This window comes from Notothenia rossii, assembly GCF_949606895.1.
Source record: "Notothenia rossii genome assembly, chromosome: 5".
NCBI classification, from domain to species: domain Eukaryota; kingdom Metazoa; phylum Chordata; class Actinopteri; order Perciformes; family Nototheniidae; genus Notothenia; species Notothenia rossii.
Genome location: NC_136903.1, coordinates 12,846,820 through 12,862,913, shown reverse-complemented (window position 1 = coordinate 12,862,913; position 16,094 = coordinate 12,846,820). Strand labels below are relative to the sequence as shown.

General features: G+C 39.8%; 1 protein-coding gene across 1 annotated transcript; it reads right to left on the bottom strand.

The window, feature by feature from the left end:
* Positions 1-986: 986 nt before the first annotated feature.
* Positions 987-15,306, bottom strand: dhtkd1 (dehydrogenase E1 and transketolase domain containing 1). The gene is made up of 18 exons (XM_079685116.1): positions 15,240-15,306; positions 14,855-15,139; positions 13,949-14,101; positions 13,101-13,312; positions 12,271-12,465; positions 11,828-12,097; positions 10,865-11,036; positions 10,518-10,716; positions 7,929-8,241; positions 6,773-6,857; positions 6,530-6,669; positions 6,234-6,384; positions 6,032-6,138; positions 5,414-5,578; positions 5,248-5,330; positions 4,613-4,779; positions 2,105-2,190; positions 987-2,021 (listed from the first exon to the last, which is right to left on the bottom strand). The coding sequence occupies exons 1-18, from the start codon at positions 15,289-15,291 to the stop codon at positions 1,920-1,922; spliced, it is 2,937 nt and encodes a 978-aa protein (XP_079541242.1). The 5' UTR covers positions 15,292-15,306; the 3' UTR covers positions 987-1,919.
* Between the last annotated feature and the right edge of the window lie 788 nt (positions 15,307-16,094).

Here is a 16,094-nt window from a genome sequence, read left to right as displayed (position 1 = left end):
GTTTTGTGTTAGGTTGATGCATATATACATACTTTCATTTTGACAGGAGGTGAGATTTAAAGGGCAGGGGCGTAGCCAGGAGTATTGGGGGCCAATGCACAGCAGGTGAACCCTCGCCCCCTCTTAACTTTCATTCATGTTTTGTATGTTTGTCACTGTGCAGATGTCAAACTGCTACCTAAAATGTGCATGCATGTACTAAGGGTGTACACTGAATAGTTCAAAGATGTATTCATAATGTTGACATTTAAACTCTTATCATAGGATGCGCAGCTTTTTGGTTGCATGCCCCATTCTGTCTAAACCCTGACACTGAGCAAAGATGGGATAAGGCCAAATGAATATTATAATTATGGTGCTGTTTGTAATTAAGTTCCAATTGTGAATTGCGTTATGAGCAGGTTTGGAGAGCTTACAAGAAAATAATAGAGGTTTGAGTGGGTGACAAAGCAGCGTTATTAATAACTTACACTAACATGTGCGAAAGCCCATCTTCATCTCTCAAACACACAAAGCGAGCGCAGCTTTGCTCAGTCCGCACATACATGTATTTATGTTGAGGAAACTCACGAGTTGTATTCATTAAAGAACGTATTTATAAGGATTTGCCTGTGCTCATCTTTGAAGTCCAGTGTGTTGACCTCTTATTCTTGAACCAGTCTATCCTTACCCAGATAAGTATTCTTTAGAAGCTGTAAACTTTATTTTGTCCTCCATTGTGTCCCAGATTCTAACTTTATGTCTTTTAGGTCACAATGAGCTAACTTAAACAATGTCACAAATTTGAATAATTTTCTCCATATCAAGCCTGCTTCTCCCAGCAGCTACTGATTGTACATTTGATTATGAGTCTTATCACGGTTGTCGATCAGAGGAGCTAATGTACAGAGATATTATGATCTCTAGAATCACATCGCTCATATTTCAACTCAAGTAACAGATTCTTAACCAATCATTAGATTCGGGAACAAAAACAGCAGAATGCATAAGGTGAAAATTGATTTATTTGAAAATATTTCCATTTGAAATCCATCTTGTTTCTTTTATTTACATTAGCCCTTTAATGCTTTTATTTTTTCAAGTCTTAGAAGCATGATTAAATATTAATTTGTAGCATAAAATGTCCAAATACATCTTACTCAAGGCTGCGTAAACATTCAACAGTCTTTTTTCTTTCTTCAGAAATCCATTTAAAGTACTCCCTGTTCTTACATAAATATTTCAAAGATATTTCCAACAACTTCTAATGTTTTCTGTTCAGAACAACGGACAACTAGTGGAGACTGAATGCATGAGGCGAGCAGCAACAGAGTCAATGGATCAATGTACCGCTGATGCTAGAGTCGAGATGAATGCAAGTCCTTTAGAATAGACAATAAGAGTGTAAACCAACCATGGTGAGTCTGTCTCTCCATACTCTTAGTTTTAGCATATCGGTTCTAACTGTGTTTGTTTTTTAACAGTTTTCCTGGTTTAAGAGGTTGTATCAAGAGAAACAATCTCCAGTGCTGGAAATCTGACTGTCAGCTGATAGTGCTCCTTTAATTCAGTTGCACTGTAGACAATGTCTCTAAGGCCTCGAGTCAGATCCCACCCACATATGTATTTTTTCCCTTTCCACAGTGCCTTGACACTGAACGCATAAACAATACAAGCAAAGTCAAAACAAGAAAGAGGAGAACAAATTCAGGCCATTCCTGGTAATAATTAAAAACCTCTTTAAAAAAACTCTATTGTCTTCCTTTTATTTGCTCTGTATAATAACTATTAATTTGAACCGTACATCCTTATCATCTAAAAAGGTCCCATGTATCTCCCGTGAAGCACATTTACTGACGCTGCTTTGAAGGATTAGAGCAGATGCCAGTATGTAGTGTAGTCTTGATGCTTGTTTACTGTTGTCAGTGTTGCTGCGTGTTTTAGGAGAAGGTGGCGGAGAGGATGGCCTCCTGCTGCTGCTGATGGAGGATCCCGATGCCGACAGCAGGCGCGGGCAGAGCAGGGCGGCTCACTAACCGGAGCTGAGAAACAAGATGAGACGGTTACGTGTGTGTCATTTCAGAACCATGATATTGTGTACTTTATTATTTGAATCAGGGCTCACCTTGCAGGCCAGCTGCTTCTCAAACCTGGGGGCTACATACGACCAGGGGCCCATGTTCTGTGGCTCCTCCTGACTCCAAGTAAACTCTGCGGGGGGATTTGTTAAATATTTATTACATTGGAAGTAAAAGAGCAAATGGCTCAGTGATTTCAATAAACCTGCGACTGGTTCATGTAGTTCAGGCAGTATCCAACTGAAACTGGACTTTCTCTGTGGGTGTTTTTGTGGAGGTGAGAACAACACGATTGAGAGCTGAAGTGAAACCTGAGCTTTCAAATGTCACTTTGTTATAATGAGACCAACACAAAATCCACCCTTGGCAGCCATACAGTAACATGAGCCTCAAGAGGCAAGTGGGAAAGAAAAATCTGGTGATCATTTTCTAAGTTTGATCTCCAATTAGTGTGTGTTGGCAAGTTATGTAACAACGTTTCTAAATGTATTTCTAGCCTAAAGAGAGACATGCTTAGAATAAATGGAGGAATAAAACTCACATGGTAGAAAACATGCTTTTAGTCCGATATATAAGATATTGTATATTCACTGATAGTGGTGCACTTTATTATTTTGTGATTGAAATAAGCATTACAACAAGAACCAACACAATGACCAAAATTAAATTCACCTCATAACACTTTTTTACCTGTTCTTAAGATATAAAGACAGAAAAGCAAATGATTTAGATAAGACTAAGGATTTTTTGAGATATACATATCGTGAATTTGGGAAATGATTACATCGGCCAATGTTGAACAGAAAACAAGAACAGGAACAGCCTCTAGTTCCTCATGCTCACAAAGTCTTTCTTAACGAAATGAACCAATCAGTCAGAGAGTGACACTCATTCAGCGACACAGGGTGGACAAAATAATAGAAACACCTTACACAATGGGCCGTGCAGTGAAAACCAGTCTGCTGTAGCTCATACTTTGGATTTTTGTTTTAGATTAATGGTTTCTTTGTCAGTGATGTTCTCCTCAGGACTGTAATTAAAGTGGAGACTGTCAGACTTCTATTCAAGTCGCTGAATGCCATTCAACTTCCTGTGACTCACAAAGAGAGATGCTGTCAAAATTGTTTTTCTGTCCGAAACTCAAATATAGATGGCTGTATCACATACGGACTCTGGATCCTGAAAGTATCGAAGACAAAAACTCTTTCCATAAAGTATGGAATGATAAAACTGAAATGACTATCATCTACCTATGCTTTTTTTGTATTACAATTAAGAGATTAAAGGTGGGGTAGGTAAGTTGGAGAAACCGGCTCGAGATACACTTTTTGTTATATTCCATGGAATGCTCTTAACATCCCGATAGCAATGAATATCTTAAGTGCTTTGACAAAAAAAAGCACGACCAATCATCTGAGCCGGCCCGGCTAAAATAACTGGATGGCCTACCTGCCTGTCAGCCTTCCACCTGTGCACAAACTTATCTCGTGCCTTCATTGGTCATGTGCGCGTTCGTGTGTGTTGGAGGAGGGGCTCTGTAAGGAAGTGGTAGATCTTTACCGGCTGTGTATTTTCAAATTCTTGCGCACTCGAGCTGGTTTCTCCAAAATAACCTACCCCACCTTTAGCACTTTCAGTTTCTCTGCAGTACGGTACATTCATTCCTGGAACAATTTTTCAGAAGATCCGTGTCTGCATCAGTTGTTTTTATTACATTTTGGGGTTTTATTCCTGCCCTGTAACTTTAATAAAATACTTATTTGATTATGTATTATTTGTCTTTATGTGTAGTTTCATTTCACATTATTTATCTTCATTAACTTCGGGCTTTTAAATGTTGCTTGAATGCATTTTTTAAAACTTGAAGTAAACAGCTACACGGTGCTTTTGTGTTTAAAAAGCTCTTTATAAATTGTGTTGCCTCTTGTGCATCAGTCAGTCAAGACTGCAGTATTACATAATGTGGGAAGTGCCTCAGAAACTCATGAGTATTATGCAAAACGCAGCAAGCATGTCAGCAAAGAGTCCACTTACACCATCACGTTTAAGTATTCATTTCTTTTTATCACTACTTTACCTTTTTATATTGTCATTGAATGTACTTTTTAAATGGACATCTTATTGTTATTCCTTTTGCTTGATGTATCTGCCTTTGTTGTCTTGTGAAACACTGTAACATCTGTTCGGAAAAGTTTGATATAGATCTATCATGTTAAAATGTATATATATATATATATAGCACTATTTATAGATTGTGTGTGCAGTGAGGTTCTTGTAGTGGCTGTGAGTTTGTCCTCTACTGTCTTTTTATTCATCAAAGTGATATAAGGGCCAGTTATGATAACAATTGTTATGAGATATAGTCAAGCCCTTCATGCTGACTTGAGTTTATAATATTCATAGTGAGCACTTGTTTGCCTGCAATACAACAGTGTATTCAAAGACCTGATTAAACATACAGTAATGAACTTTTCCTCAATGATCTGACTCATATTAAATAAGATGTTCCTATGGCACTAGCACAGTCGGTATGGGGGTGGGGGTCTCACACATACCTTTGGCGTTGGGGTATTTTTTGAACTCCTGCTGCAGGGCGTCCAGTGGGAACGGACAGAGCTCCTCCACACGGATCAGTGCTGTGTTCTGATTGGCTGCTGATGTTTCTCTCTGTTTCAGCAGGGCATAGTAATGTTTCCCTGAGCACAGCACCACCTTCTGGACACTGCATGGAAGTACAATGAGATGGGCTTAATGTGTGAATATTCCACGAATCAGCAATTTTCAATCAAAAGGACAAAGAAACATTGAAAAATTATGAATTGTAATATTTGTTTTTGGCTGTAACCAATAATTTGAGGGTTTTTTCATAATATTGACATTTTTAAAATAGACATTGGATTCAGCATTTTTTTTTGCATATTATAGTCTAGTGTTTCGTGCATAACACTGTTTCTGACTTGAGTAATCCAGTAGTTCCAGTGTTGTCAAGTCAAAAAGTCAAAGGAACGTTTAATCATTTCAGAAATTCCGAACTGATGCTGCTTGTCGAATATAAAGAAAGAAAAGTGTCTGTATTATCGGGGAACTCTAGCAACAATCCAAACAGGATTTTCCCCATTTGTTAAAGGACACATTAACATTTGAATTGTGTTTTACGTCTTCAATAATATACATTTAGCTACTTCTGTACCTTGCTGCAGAGACTGAGGTATCACCTAACACTGGTCTGAAGGATGTTCCTGGAGCCAGCTCAGTCAGACTGGACGCTGCGCCCTGTGGAAACAACACACATCATTCAGACACTTGCATAGAAACATTAGTTTAAAAGGATTTGGAAATGTTCTGTTAGCACTTACAGAAAATCGGAGCAGGGTCTTGGGTCCAACCACAATGAGAGGTTTGCGGAAGTTACGGATCATCTGCCTCCTCAGCAGGTGGAAGTACTGAGCGGACGTGGTGGGGTTGACCACAGCCATGTTCACGCGGTCATCATCCACACCCTCCTCTTTACTGTCACACATCTGAGAGACAGGGGCAGTTAGCACTCATTCAGCTAATGAGTAACATAACTCAAACCAATGGAAAAGCTGCTAGTTGAACATTCAGTTTAGAAACATCCAGCTGTAAACCAGTTAACACATAACAGCAGCGATAGAGCAGTGCTTTGAAATCCTATAAAGCAAGAGTGTCTTAGTCTGTGGAGGTTTCAAAACCAGCAACATTTAAATTACTTGGAATGTTTGAAAAATATAATTGTGTGTTTTGCATACATTTAAAACCTTTCTGTGGTTGAACACTACTTCTTAAACTCTACTTCCTGCAGTATGCTGCAAAGTGACTCCACTATTATCCTACATTTAAGTGCATATCAAATCCAAGTTCTCTTTCAAACTTGGTGTTAACATGGACATTATTTACAGAAATTAAAAACTGGTAAGTTGGTCTGACATGGATTACATTCCCGCCACACAGACCTGGAGGAAGCGCTCCATGCGGCAGGAGGAGTGTTCGGGTCCGGCTCCGTCGTAGCCGTGAGGCAGCAGGATCACCATCCCACACTGCAGCAGCCACTTCGCTTCACCTGCAGACACAAGAGTTACACAGCTGATGAGGAGAGTTTAAGATAGTGAGAGTAAGTGTGACATGTTCATAGCACCAGTGTAGTCAGGAGCTTACCTCCAGTGAGGAAGGTATCGAAGATGATCTGCGCTCCGTTGAAGAAATCTCCAAACTGAGCCTCCCAGATGGGAAGGAGCTTCGGCTGAGCGATGCTCATACCGTACTCAAATCCCAGCACCGCCTCCTCAGACAGCGGGCTGTTACACACCTGAACACACACACACACAAAGACACAAAGTCATCACAATACAACACATGAAAGGATAACACATTTTGATACTATTAAAGAATTAAGCTTTGAAATATCTCACGATTAGGACGGATTGTGTTTATCAGGTTTATAAGTCCTTTACCTCCAGGAAGCCAGCCTGCTGAGGGCTGATGTGGTTCAGAGGGATGTACATGTCGTTGGTTTCCTGACACACCACCATGGCGTGTCGATGGCTGAACGTTCCTCTTCCCACGTCCTGTCCGCTGATTCTGATATTAAAGCCTGTAACAACAATCATTTAACATTTTCTCCAAATCCAATTTTTGTCACTGATAGAAAGAAATGATTCATATTTGATCTGATGTGTTTTCTCCGTTACACTGACCCTGGGAGAGGAGCGAGCCGAAAGCCAAAGCCTCTGCTGTCGACCAGTCCAGTTTGTTTCCTTCTTCCAGCTTCTGCAAACGAGCCTGAGTTCACAAAGAAAAAAAAACGGAATTGAGCTGCTGCTATTTCAACAAAAGACAATCCAATAGTAACTAGAAAGGTTTGCTCAATAGAGTACAGCACTACACAAAGTCTGTCTCCCTCTCCCCTCAGTCATCACATTAAACAAATAAGAGTTGACCTTTCCCACTCCTTTACAGTCAAGAAGTGTAGGTAACAAAGTCAAAAGGGGATTTATTCATCTTGTTTAGTGTTTAGCTTCAGTGGACCATAACATATTGGGCATATCAATCTACAGATGCTCCAGTTCAAAATAAAGGTCAACATTTTCTATGCTTCTTTCATTTCATTTCATTTCAAACCTTTATTTAGACAGATTGGTCCCTTGAGATCATCGATCTCATTTACAAGGGAGACCTGCATCATTTAGTTCCACATGAAACATAAAAACAACATACAAACAAACAACAGAGGATATCATATTTACATATTCAACATTTACAAATACCCAGAGTGTCAGAAAGCATTTCATTTAGACGTGCCTTAAATACATTCAGAGAAATAAAAATGCTCAATTTCAATTTTGCCTGTAGACTGTTCAAAGCAAGTGGAGCTGCGCACATAGAAGCTGTCTTACCTATGACAGTACTTACTCTTGGCACATCTAACTAGACTATATCCTGCGATCTCAGACAATAGCTGCTTGCAACTTTCTGTTTTATTCTCAGTTTTGGAGCTACAAAAAAGGCAGATTTAAAATAGAAAAGGCTTGTGTTTGGACTCGCTGATTGCCTGAAAGTATTTTTCTTCTGAAGCAGTTGTTGCTTACTCCCAAGAGGTTAAGATTCAGGCATAAATTACGACATAAAACGGTCCAAAAAATAGGCTTTTCAAAAAAGTTGAATCACTGCAAATACAAGAGGTCTTTGCGCATATAGTCGTATACGACCACAAAGATATTAGGCAGGTGGGTCAGTGGCAAGATGAGCTGCGGAAAGACGGACTAACAAACACACACACACACACACACACACACACACACACACACACACTAGTATGTACACACTCCTGGATTAAATGAGACATAGCAGCACCTGGACATGGGTCTTCCTCAGGTGGCTGTGGACCTGGATTTCATCGGGGATGTCCACAGATTTGGCCCCTACGTACTGCAGCAGGGGGACGGGGACGCCCGTGTCCCAGGTGGTGACTTTGGCCTGGGGTTCGCCCAGATCCCCCCAGCGGCCCTGCAGGTTGGTGAGTGGGGGGGTGTACAGGGTCATGTTGGACAGCTTGTCGTTGAGCATGCTGTAGTGTTGGGACTTGATCTCGTCCCGCTCCGCCTCGGTCATCAGACCCTCGGAGATAAGCTTCTCTGAGTAACAGTCAGGGACGCTCTGACGAGTTCTGTGAGGACCGACAATGACACAATGTTTTATTACACAGTATATTTTCAAGAACACAATGTACAAATAGTAATATACCTGTAAGGAAATAAAACATTTAGTAAATCTACAGAAACTACTTAACGAATGCTCGTGGGTTTTAATTAAATACAAATCATATTAAAATGGCATTTGGAAACAATGAAAGCAATAAGCAATGTCTCTTTGTTGAGTTGCTTCTCAGCGAAATGGCCTTTATGTTAGATTTAGCTTCCCTCTGGTCAAGCAGTGATACAGTATACTGTATATATTTGTAGGACTTTTATTAAGAAAGGTAAAAACAGTGAGTGAAGCTTATTTCTTTAAGTTGAGCTGAATGGAGCCACTGGTTTAATCATACCTTAACAAGGTAAGGTACGTTTATTTATATAGCACATTTCAGACGCAGAGGCAATTCAAAGTGCTTTACATGATCATTAACACAGGATAATGGAACAAAGAGGAACACAATAAATAAAAATAATGGAATAACAGTTTCATAAAAACCATGCATTAATGAGATATAAAATAGTTTAAAAACGACATTGGAAATACGGTAACTGCTAAAACAAGTTAAAAGGCTTCTGGGTAAGCAGCTGTAAAAAGCAGTGTTTTTAGCCTCGACTTAAAAGAACTCGGCGTTGGTGAAGACCTCAGGTTTTCTGGAAGTTTATTCCATTTGTGGGGAGCATAAAAACTAAAAGCAGCTTCGGCGTGTTTGGTTCTGAACCGGGGAACAATGAGTAAGCCTGCTGATCTCAGAGCTCTGGGGGGCTCGTAACACGGCAACATGTCAGACATATATTGAGGTCCCAAACCATTTAATGCTTTATAAGTTAACAATATCATTTTAAAATCGACTCTGTAAGCTACTGGTAGCCAGTGCAGAGACCTGAGTACTGGGGTGACGTGTTCTACTCTTTTTGTTTGGGTCAGGACTCTGGCAGCGGCGTTCTGGATTAGTTGTAGTTTTCTAACCGTTTTTTTACAGAGACCTGTAAATACACTATTACAGTAATCAAGCCTGCTAGAAACAAGGGCGTGAACTAGTTTTTCAAGGTCTTGTTGAGACATGAATGTTCTAAGTCTGGCTATGTTTTTCAGGTATGCTGATTTAGTAATTGTGTTGATGTGGGATTTGAAACTGAGGTCGGGGTCCAGAACTACGCCTAGATTTCTCACCTTTTCCGATGTATTTAGCAGTAGGGCTTCTAGTTTAGCGCTTACTTCAGCCCGTTCCTCCCTTTCGGCACCAAAGATAATTGTCTCTAAATTGTAGGAAATTGCTGCTCATCCAGCCACTGATTTGTTCCATGCAGTTGGTGAGGGATTGTAATGGTCCGTAGTCGCCAGGCTTTATTGTAATGTATAACTGAGTGTCATCCGCATAATTGTGGTATGACATTTTTGTTAACTTTTAGGATCTGGGCTAGTGGAAGCATGTATATGTTAAATAGAATTGGATCAAGAATCGACCCTTGGGGAACTCCACAAGTCATTGCAGTTTGTTGCGATTTAAAAGAACGAACAGACACAAAGAAGTCCCTTTCCTGCAGATACGATTTGAACCAATGAAGTGCTTTGCCAGATAAACCAACACAGTTTTCTAGTCTGTCCAGTAATATTTTGTGGTCCACTGTATCAAAGCGGCACTGAGGTCCAGCAGTACCAAAATAGTGATTTGTCCCTTGTCTGTATTTAAATATATGTCGTTTAAGACCCTCATAAGTGCGGTCTCAGTGCTGTGATGGGCTCTGAATGTCAGCAGTTATTTTGTGCCCAAAAAGTGCCAAGAGTTGATGGAAAACAGCTTTTTCTATAATTTTACCCAAGAAGGGTAGGTTTGAAATTGGCCTATAATTCTGCATGATTGAGCCGTCTAGGTTTTTTGTTTTTTTAAAAAGGCTTGATTACTGCTGTTTTTAGTGCTTTTGGGAACTTACAAGTGTAAGTGTAACTCATAAGCCTCAGCTAGAGAAATGTAGTGCCATATTTTGCTTTGTGCATAACATTGATACAACTCCTAAATGTCTTTGTGTTATATTGTTTGAACACTGTCATTGTTAATGTATCGGTACTTAGATTTTAAAAACACTACTATGACCCCTTTCCTAAGTATTTCAATACTAGCTAATACCTGCTGAAATATAACAGTTTATCATCTGCTTAAGAGGCCTTAGAAATACGAAGGGTCTTCTACACTAAAATCTGAGGTGATATGCGTTGTGATATAAAGTCTTTAAGGCTAATTTAACTGACTTGATGATCTTGTACATGGCCGGGTTGGTGAAGAAGGGCTCGTCCAGCTCGTTGTGGCCCCACTGACGGTAGCAGACCAGGTCCACGATGATGTCCTTCCTGAAAACACGCTGGTAGTCCACAGCCAGCTGAGTGGCCCGCAGCACCTCGTCTGGATCATCGCCGTTCACGTGGATCACAGCACAGTTCACCATCTTGCCTGGGGCACAAAGGTGGGCATTAGCTTCTGGTTATAAAAGAATACATGACCTGGTAGAGTCATATTTTAAAATGTATTTTGGGTTTTGACCAAACTTTGCAATTCAAATAGTAGCAAATATTACAAATGTTTAATATTTTTTACTGACCGACGTCGCTACAGTACAGAGACGACCTCCCCCTCTCGGATGGAGTGGTGAAACCCACTTGGTTGTTGACGATGAGGTGGATACTCCCACCCACTCTGTAGTGAGGGAGGTTGGAAAGGGTCAGCGTTTCTGGAACGATCCCCTGTCCAGTGAAAGCGCCGTCACCGTGGACCTAGGAGAGGAGGAGAGGGATGGTCTGTACGTTTTAGTAACACTGCAGGAGGGATTATTGATTCAATATTGTACAAGGCCTAGAGGGCTTTGTAATGGTGGACCAGAAGAGAAAAGCAAAGAAGACTTTCAGATGTCTATTATTTAAGTGTCTGTGGACACTTTTTTTCTCGATGGAACTAAGAATCATATTTGACATAAAATAAGTTTTATTTTTTTATATGGGCGTCTGACAGTTATTTAAAGACAGACATGAAAACATTTGAAAACATCCTTGAACATTGAGAAATACCCTGTGCAGCCTAACATCTACCAAGCTGTGAAATCCATATCATTTTTTTTTATTTATTTTTTTAAATGTGTAATCTGGATTCTGGACGTTGATCTGCAACAAAATCCATGTAGTGAGCATCTACCATGGGTCACATTGTCTTTGTTTTACTAAGTCTATTGCTTCATAAGAAAGAACAAGGAAGAGCTCCCGTTGTGCAACCAATTAAAAATGAAAGCGTTAAATAAAAGAATGCATACATTTATGCTCCAATGGCCATGGTATCAACAATTGTGTTTTTTATGGGTTTCAATGGGGACATTTGTACTGAAGGGTCTGAGTGTCTGTATTTTGGTAACATAGTTTATTAGAGACTCACCATTAAAGCTGAGGTTGAACTTCCAACAAACAAAAAAAAAAAAGAATGTACGCCATATGCCAAAATGATTGCAAAATGTTAAATTAAAAAGACAAAAAATGTCCCTCGTAACATACAAGAGTTTAGTGTGTGTTAGTTGTACCTGCAGACAGACGACCTGGTCCCCTGGCTGTGCGTTGTCTTCAGGGGAATAGTCTCCTTCCTGCCTGAGCTGCTGCCTGGCTCGAGTTTTGCCCTGAGCCACGGGGTTGATGGCCTCAAGGTGGGAGGGGTTGGGCAGCATGGTCACATGGACAGGACGCGCAGCTCCGAAATCCAACTCTAATGACGCGGTGAGGTGGGAGAGGACGTCCCCGGTGGCAGAGGACGTCTCTGGGAACTCACTGAGGCCGCGCATCTTACGGAACATGAGCTGCAGGGAAAACGTAGTTTGAAGTTACCCTTGTTTACCCTTTGGCAGCAGGCTGTGACTTCCTGTTTACTCGTGCTGCTGATTACAGTGGTGCAAAGTAAACAATCTTATCTTGTCAAGTCACAGATAATTGTACATGTCTCATTAGATGTGGCTGTGTCGTGCAGATTAACCTCTGGAGGGAACTTCAGCAGGCCGGACAGCAGGTTGAGTCGGCCTCTGTGCGGCATGCCAATCACGATGTCAGTGATTCCGCTGAAGGCCGAGTGACGGAATAGCTCGTGGAAGAATCCCATCATGCTCTCTGCTCCTTCTCCTCCATAACGCTTCACAGTAGCAAACTTGGTGGCGAGGAAGTGGTCGAATTCCTACAGTTGGTGAGAGAAAAGTAAAGAAACAGATGGACAATAAATAAATGACTTTGCTATACGAAAGTAGAGATGATTAATCAGCCGACGGGCAGAATCAGACAATTTCGAGCTTGTTATGCCATCAGTCTAAGAAATTGTACATTTTCTCAATTACCACGTCCGCAGAGGACAAGGGTTCATGTAGAGCAGGGGTTTCAAACCTTTTAATAGTACACTGTGTCTTGTTGAAATGACAATAAAGTCTAAGTCTAAGAAGCACAAATAAAACTGGACTTCTGTCACAGCATCACACACACACTGTACCTTTGGGTCGTTCCTGCTAGATGCACCAAACAAGTGAGACCCTCTTAGCAACTTTTTTTTTTAAATGGGACCAATTTAGCGACTTATTAAGGCCCTCAGAGAAAAAGTGTGAAATATATTCAGAAATCGGCTGTTCTGCCAACAGCCTGGGGTCGCTAACTTCCTAACTCTCAACTACAAAGATATTTGAATATGCTATCATTTGCAGTTATTATTTGAAATAAATATCTTATTTTAAATTGGTCACACTTCTACTTCCGTCAGAATATACCAAGAAAAACGTAAATCTACACGAAACATGATTTGATGTGAAGTTTTTTTTAGCCTACCTGAGACTCCAGCATGACCTTGGCCAGCTGCTTCCTCTCCGCAGTAGAGAAACTCTTCTTCTTGAGTTCCTCAAAGCGGTCGGCGAACCACTCCCTCTCCTCCAGGCTGCTCAGCTGGCTGGTCTCCACTGACAGGTGGCCGCAGTACGCTCCTTCCAGGTAGGCCTGCACCTCTTCCACTGAAGCCTCTGCTTTGCCAAAATGCCGTAGACCTTCAGAAATACAATAAATGATTCATGAGAACATCGATAAGTGACTTATGAGCAGAGGAGGGCATTGTTTTGGTGTTTTTCATGCTTCACACCTCAAAATTAACACATTCAAAGCACCACTGTCTTTGATTCCAACTTTATCTCACTCATGATTATGTTATACTCCCTGGTAAATGGTGAATGCAGACCTTTGATTTGAGTAAAAGTAGCGATATCCCAGAAATTCATGTAAAAGCATTAATTATGCAGAATGGGACATTTCAAAATGCTGATATTTTATTATTGTATTAATTTATGCAACAATGCGCTAATTATTTTAATGTTGCCGGTGCTAAAAGGTGGAGCTTATTTGAAATTGTCTTTAACTAGAGTATTAATCTCAGATATGAATTCGAAAAAATACCGTAGAATTTGTAATTGATTGAACTTTGCATTAATAATCTGAATATGTAAAGTAACTAGTAACTAAAAAGTACAGTATTTCCCTTTTGAATGTTGTCCTGTAAAAGTATAAAGAAACTGGAATGATTTGCATACATTTCCTCTAAATTATACAATACTCGAGTTGAAAGCTTTTAAAAGATGAGACAAACTTCTGGATGCCTTCTGCAGGACTCCCTGCACGCTGTCCTGTACCTGAGGTGTGGAGTGTTCCTGTGACGGTGTCGGTCAGCATGGTTATCTCCGGGACGCTGTCAGCAACAGGTTTATCGGGCTGTAACGGGTCGATTTTAGCAGCCTTGTGACCATGTGCTCTGTATGCCTCCACCAGACGGGACAGACCATGATCTGCAAGAAAACAGGGCGATAAGTTAGTGAGGTGAAATAGCGACCTTGGCTAACAACAGCAACATCGTCTGATAAACAATGAGACAACTTTAGAGGGAAGGAGGTGGAAGAAGTATTCAGGTGATTTAGTCATTAAAAGGAGCAACACTACAGTTTAGAAATACTGAAATGCTACAAGTAAAAGTTCTGCATGCAAACTTGTACTCAAGTAAGCAAAAAAGTATTAGCATCAAAATGCAGCATATATTTTTAATTATTGTATTATACTTATTGGTGAATTAATGTCTTCATCACTTCAATGTTGCACTTGATACATTTGGGGTATATTTGAATTGCTTTATTACTACTGGGTGGCTTAACCTTCAATAATATATGATAATGTATGTTGATTAATATTTAGTATCAATAACATACATCTACAAAGTAACTAAATCTGCTAAATTAATGTAGTACAACATGTATCAACAAATTATAGTGGAGTAAAAGTATAAAGTAGAATGACATTTAAATACTCAAGTAAAGTAAAAGTACCTAAATGTTTTACTTAAGTACAATTCTTCAGTAAATGTTACTTTCCACCACAGGTATTTAAACACGTACAAACAAACTGGAATACTTGATTAAAATAACGTTACAAACAGGAAGTTAAACTTTGTCATCATTAGAGATTAGTTCACAGCTATAGGGTGTCTTAAAGTAGTTTATACTGTAATAAAAACCTTATTCAACCCCTTAAATGAACCCTTTACTGACCTTGGTTCAGCGCTGCGATGCGGTCCTTCAGTAACTCATGTCGGCTCTCGGTCTGTTTGGGTCGGTACCCGAACACCCCTCTCTCCGTGTGATAGCAGCACCGGACCAGCTGCCGAGCCACAGCCGGAGGGAGTCTGCTCAGAGACTTCTTCAGGAAAAGTACCGCCGACATGTTGTAAAGTGCCAAAGCTGTAATCTTATGTCTGCACACAGAAGCTGCTACAGGACGGCAGCCATACTGCCGAGAGGACGAGGAGGCTGAAGTTAGACTCACATTCGTCAGAGCTAAGGGGAAAGTTAAGGGGAATCCAAATCAGGTATTTACTAAGTAGATTTACACATCAAGGAGTTTGTTTTAGGGTATTATCAGAAACAGGTTTATTACCAGGTAGGTTGACACGTACGAGGAATTTGAATTGGTGTCGTGGTGCATACATTAAAGTAAAACAATCATTAAAAACACAGGTAGAGAACTAGAAAAAATATAAAAAATAATAAAAAATATTGTAGAATATAACAGTATTTACTATACTATTACCATACATAGTCACAGACACATTAAGTTATAAAATAAGATAACATTAGAACATTATTTTAAATATTCCATTAATAAGATTTAGAATAAAAAATAAAATAAAAATGTTTTACAAAAAAGAAATTGTGAGATAATGACATTACCGTAAAAACATTTAAAGTATATCAGAATGTTATAGTGGAAGAGATGTGCCGTTTTAAGAGTGGTAGTGCTAAAAATACTCGTAGGAACGCGCTGGTGCAATGGGAATGAGTCGGACATAAACCTCGGAGACCGATTGTCCACTTTATTCATTGTAGATATGTTGCAAAATCATGTTAGTCCTTCTCGATATTGTTTTCTGAAACTCTTTCAAATTTGTGAAAACTTTTATCATTTTTGAAGGTAGATTTTCACATCTAGAAAAGGGGGATTCCATTATTATTTATATCCAGACCGGAGTGGACAGGGTTCAGATTTGAACAGTTCAAGGACTGTTCAAATCTGTACTCAGTTATTCCAGAGAAGAAAGACTGCAAAGGCAAAAAATAAGTATTTTATGGAACAAATACTGTATGAATTACCTTGTGTCATATAAAGGGGGCCAGGCATATTAAACATCAAACAAGAGAAAACATTACATTTGAAAGCTGATTTTTCCACATCGAAATCACTTGACAAGGTGCAGGTCAAACACCCATTAGGCTAAACTTAGACTTGTAAAAT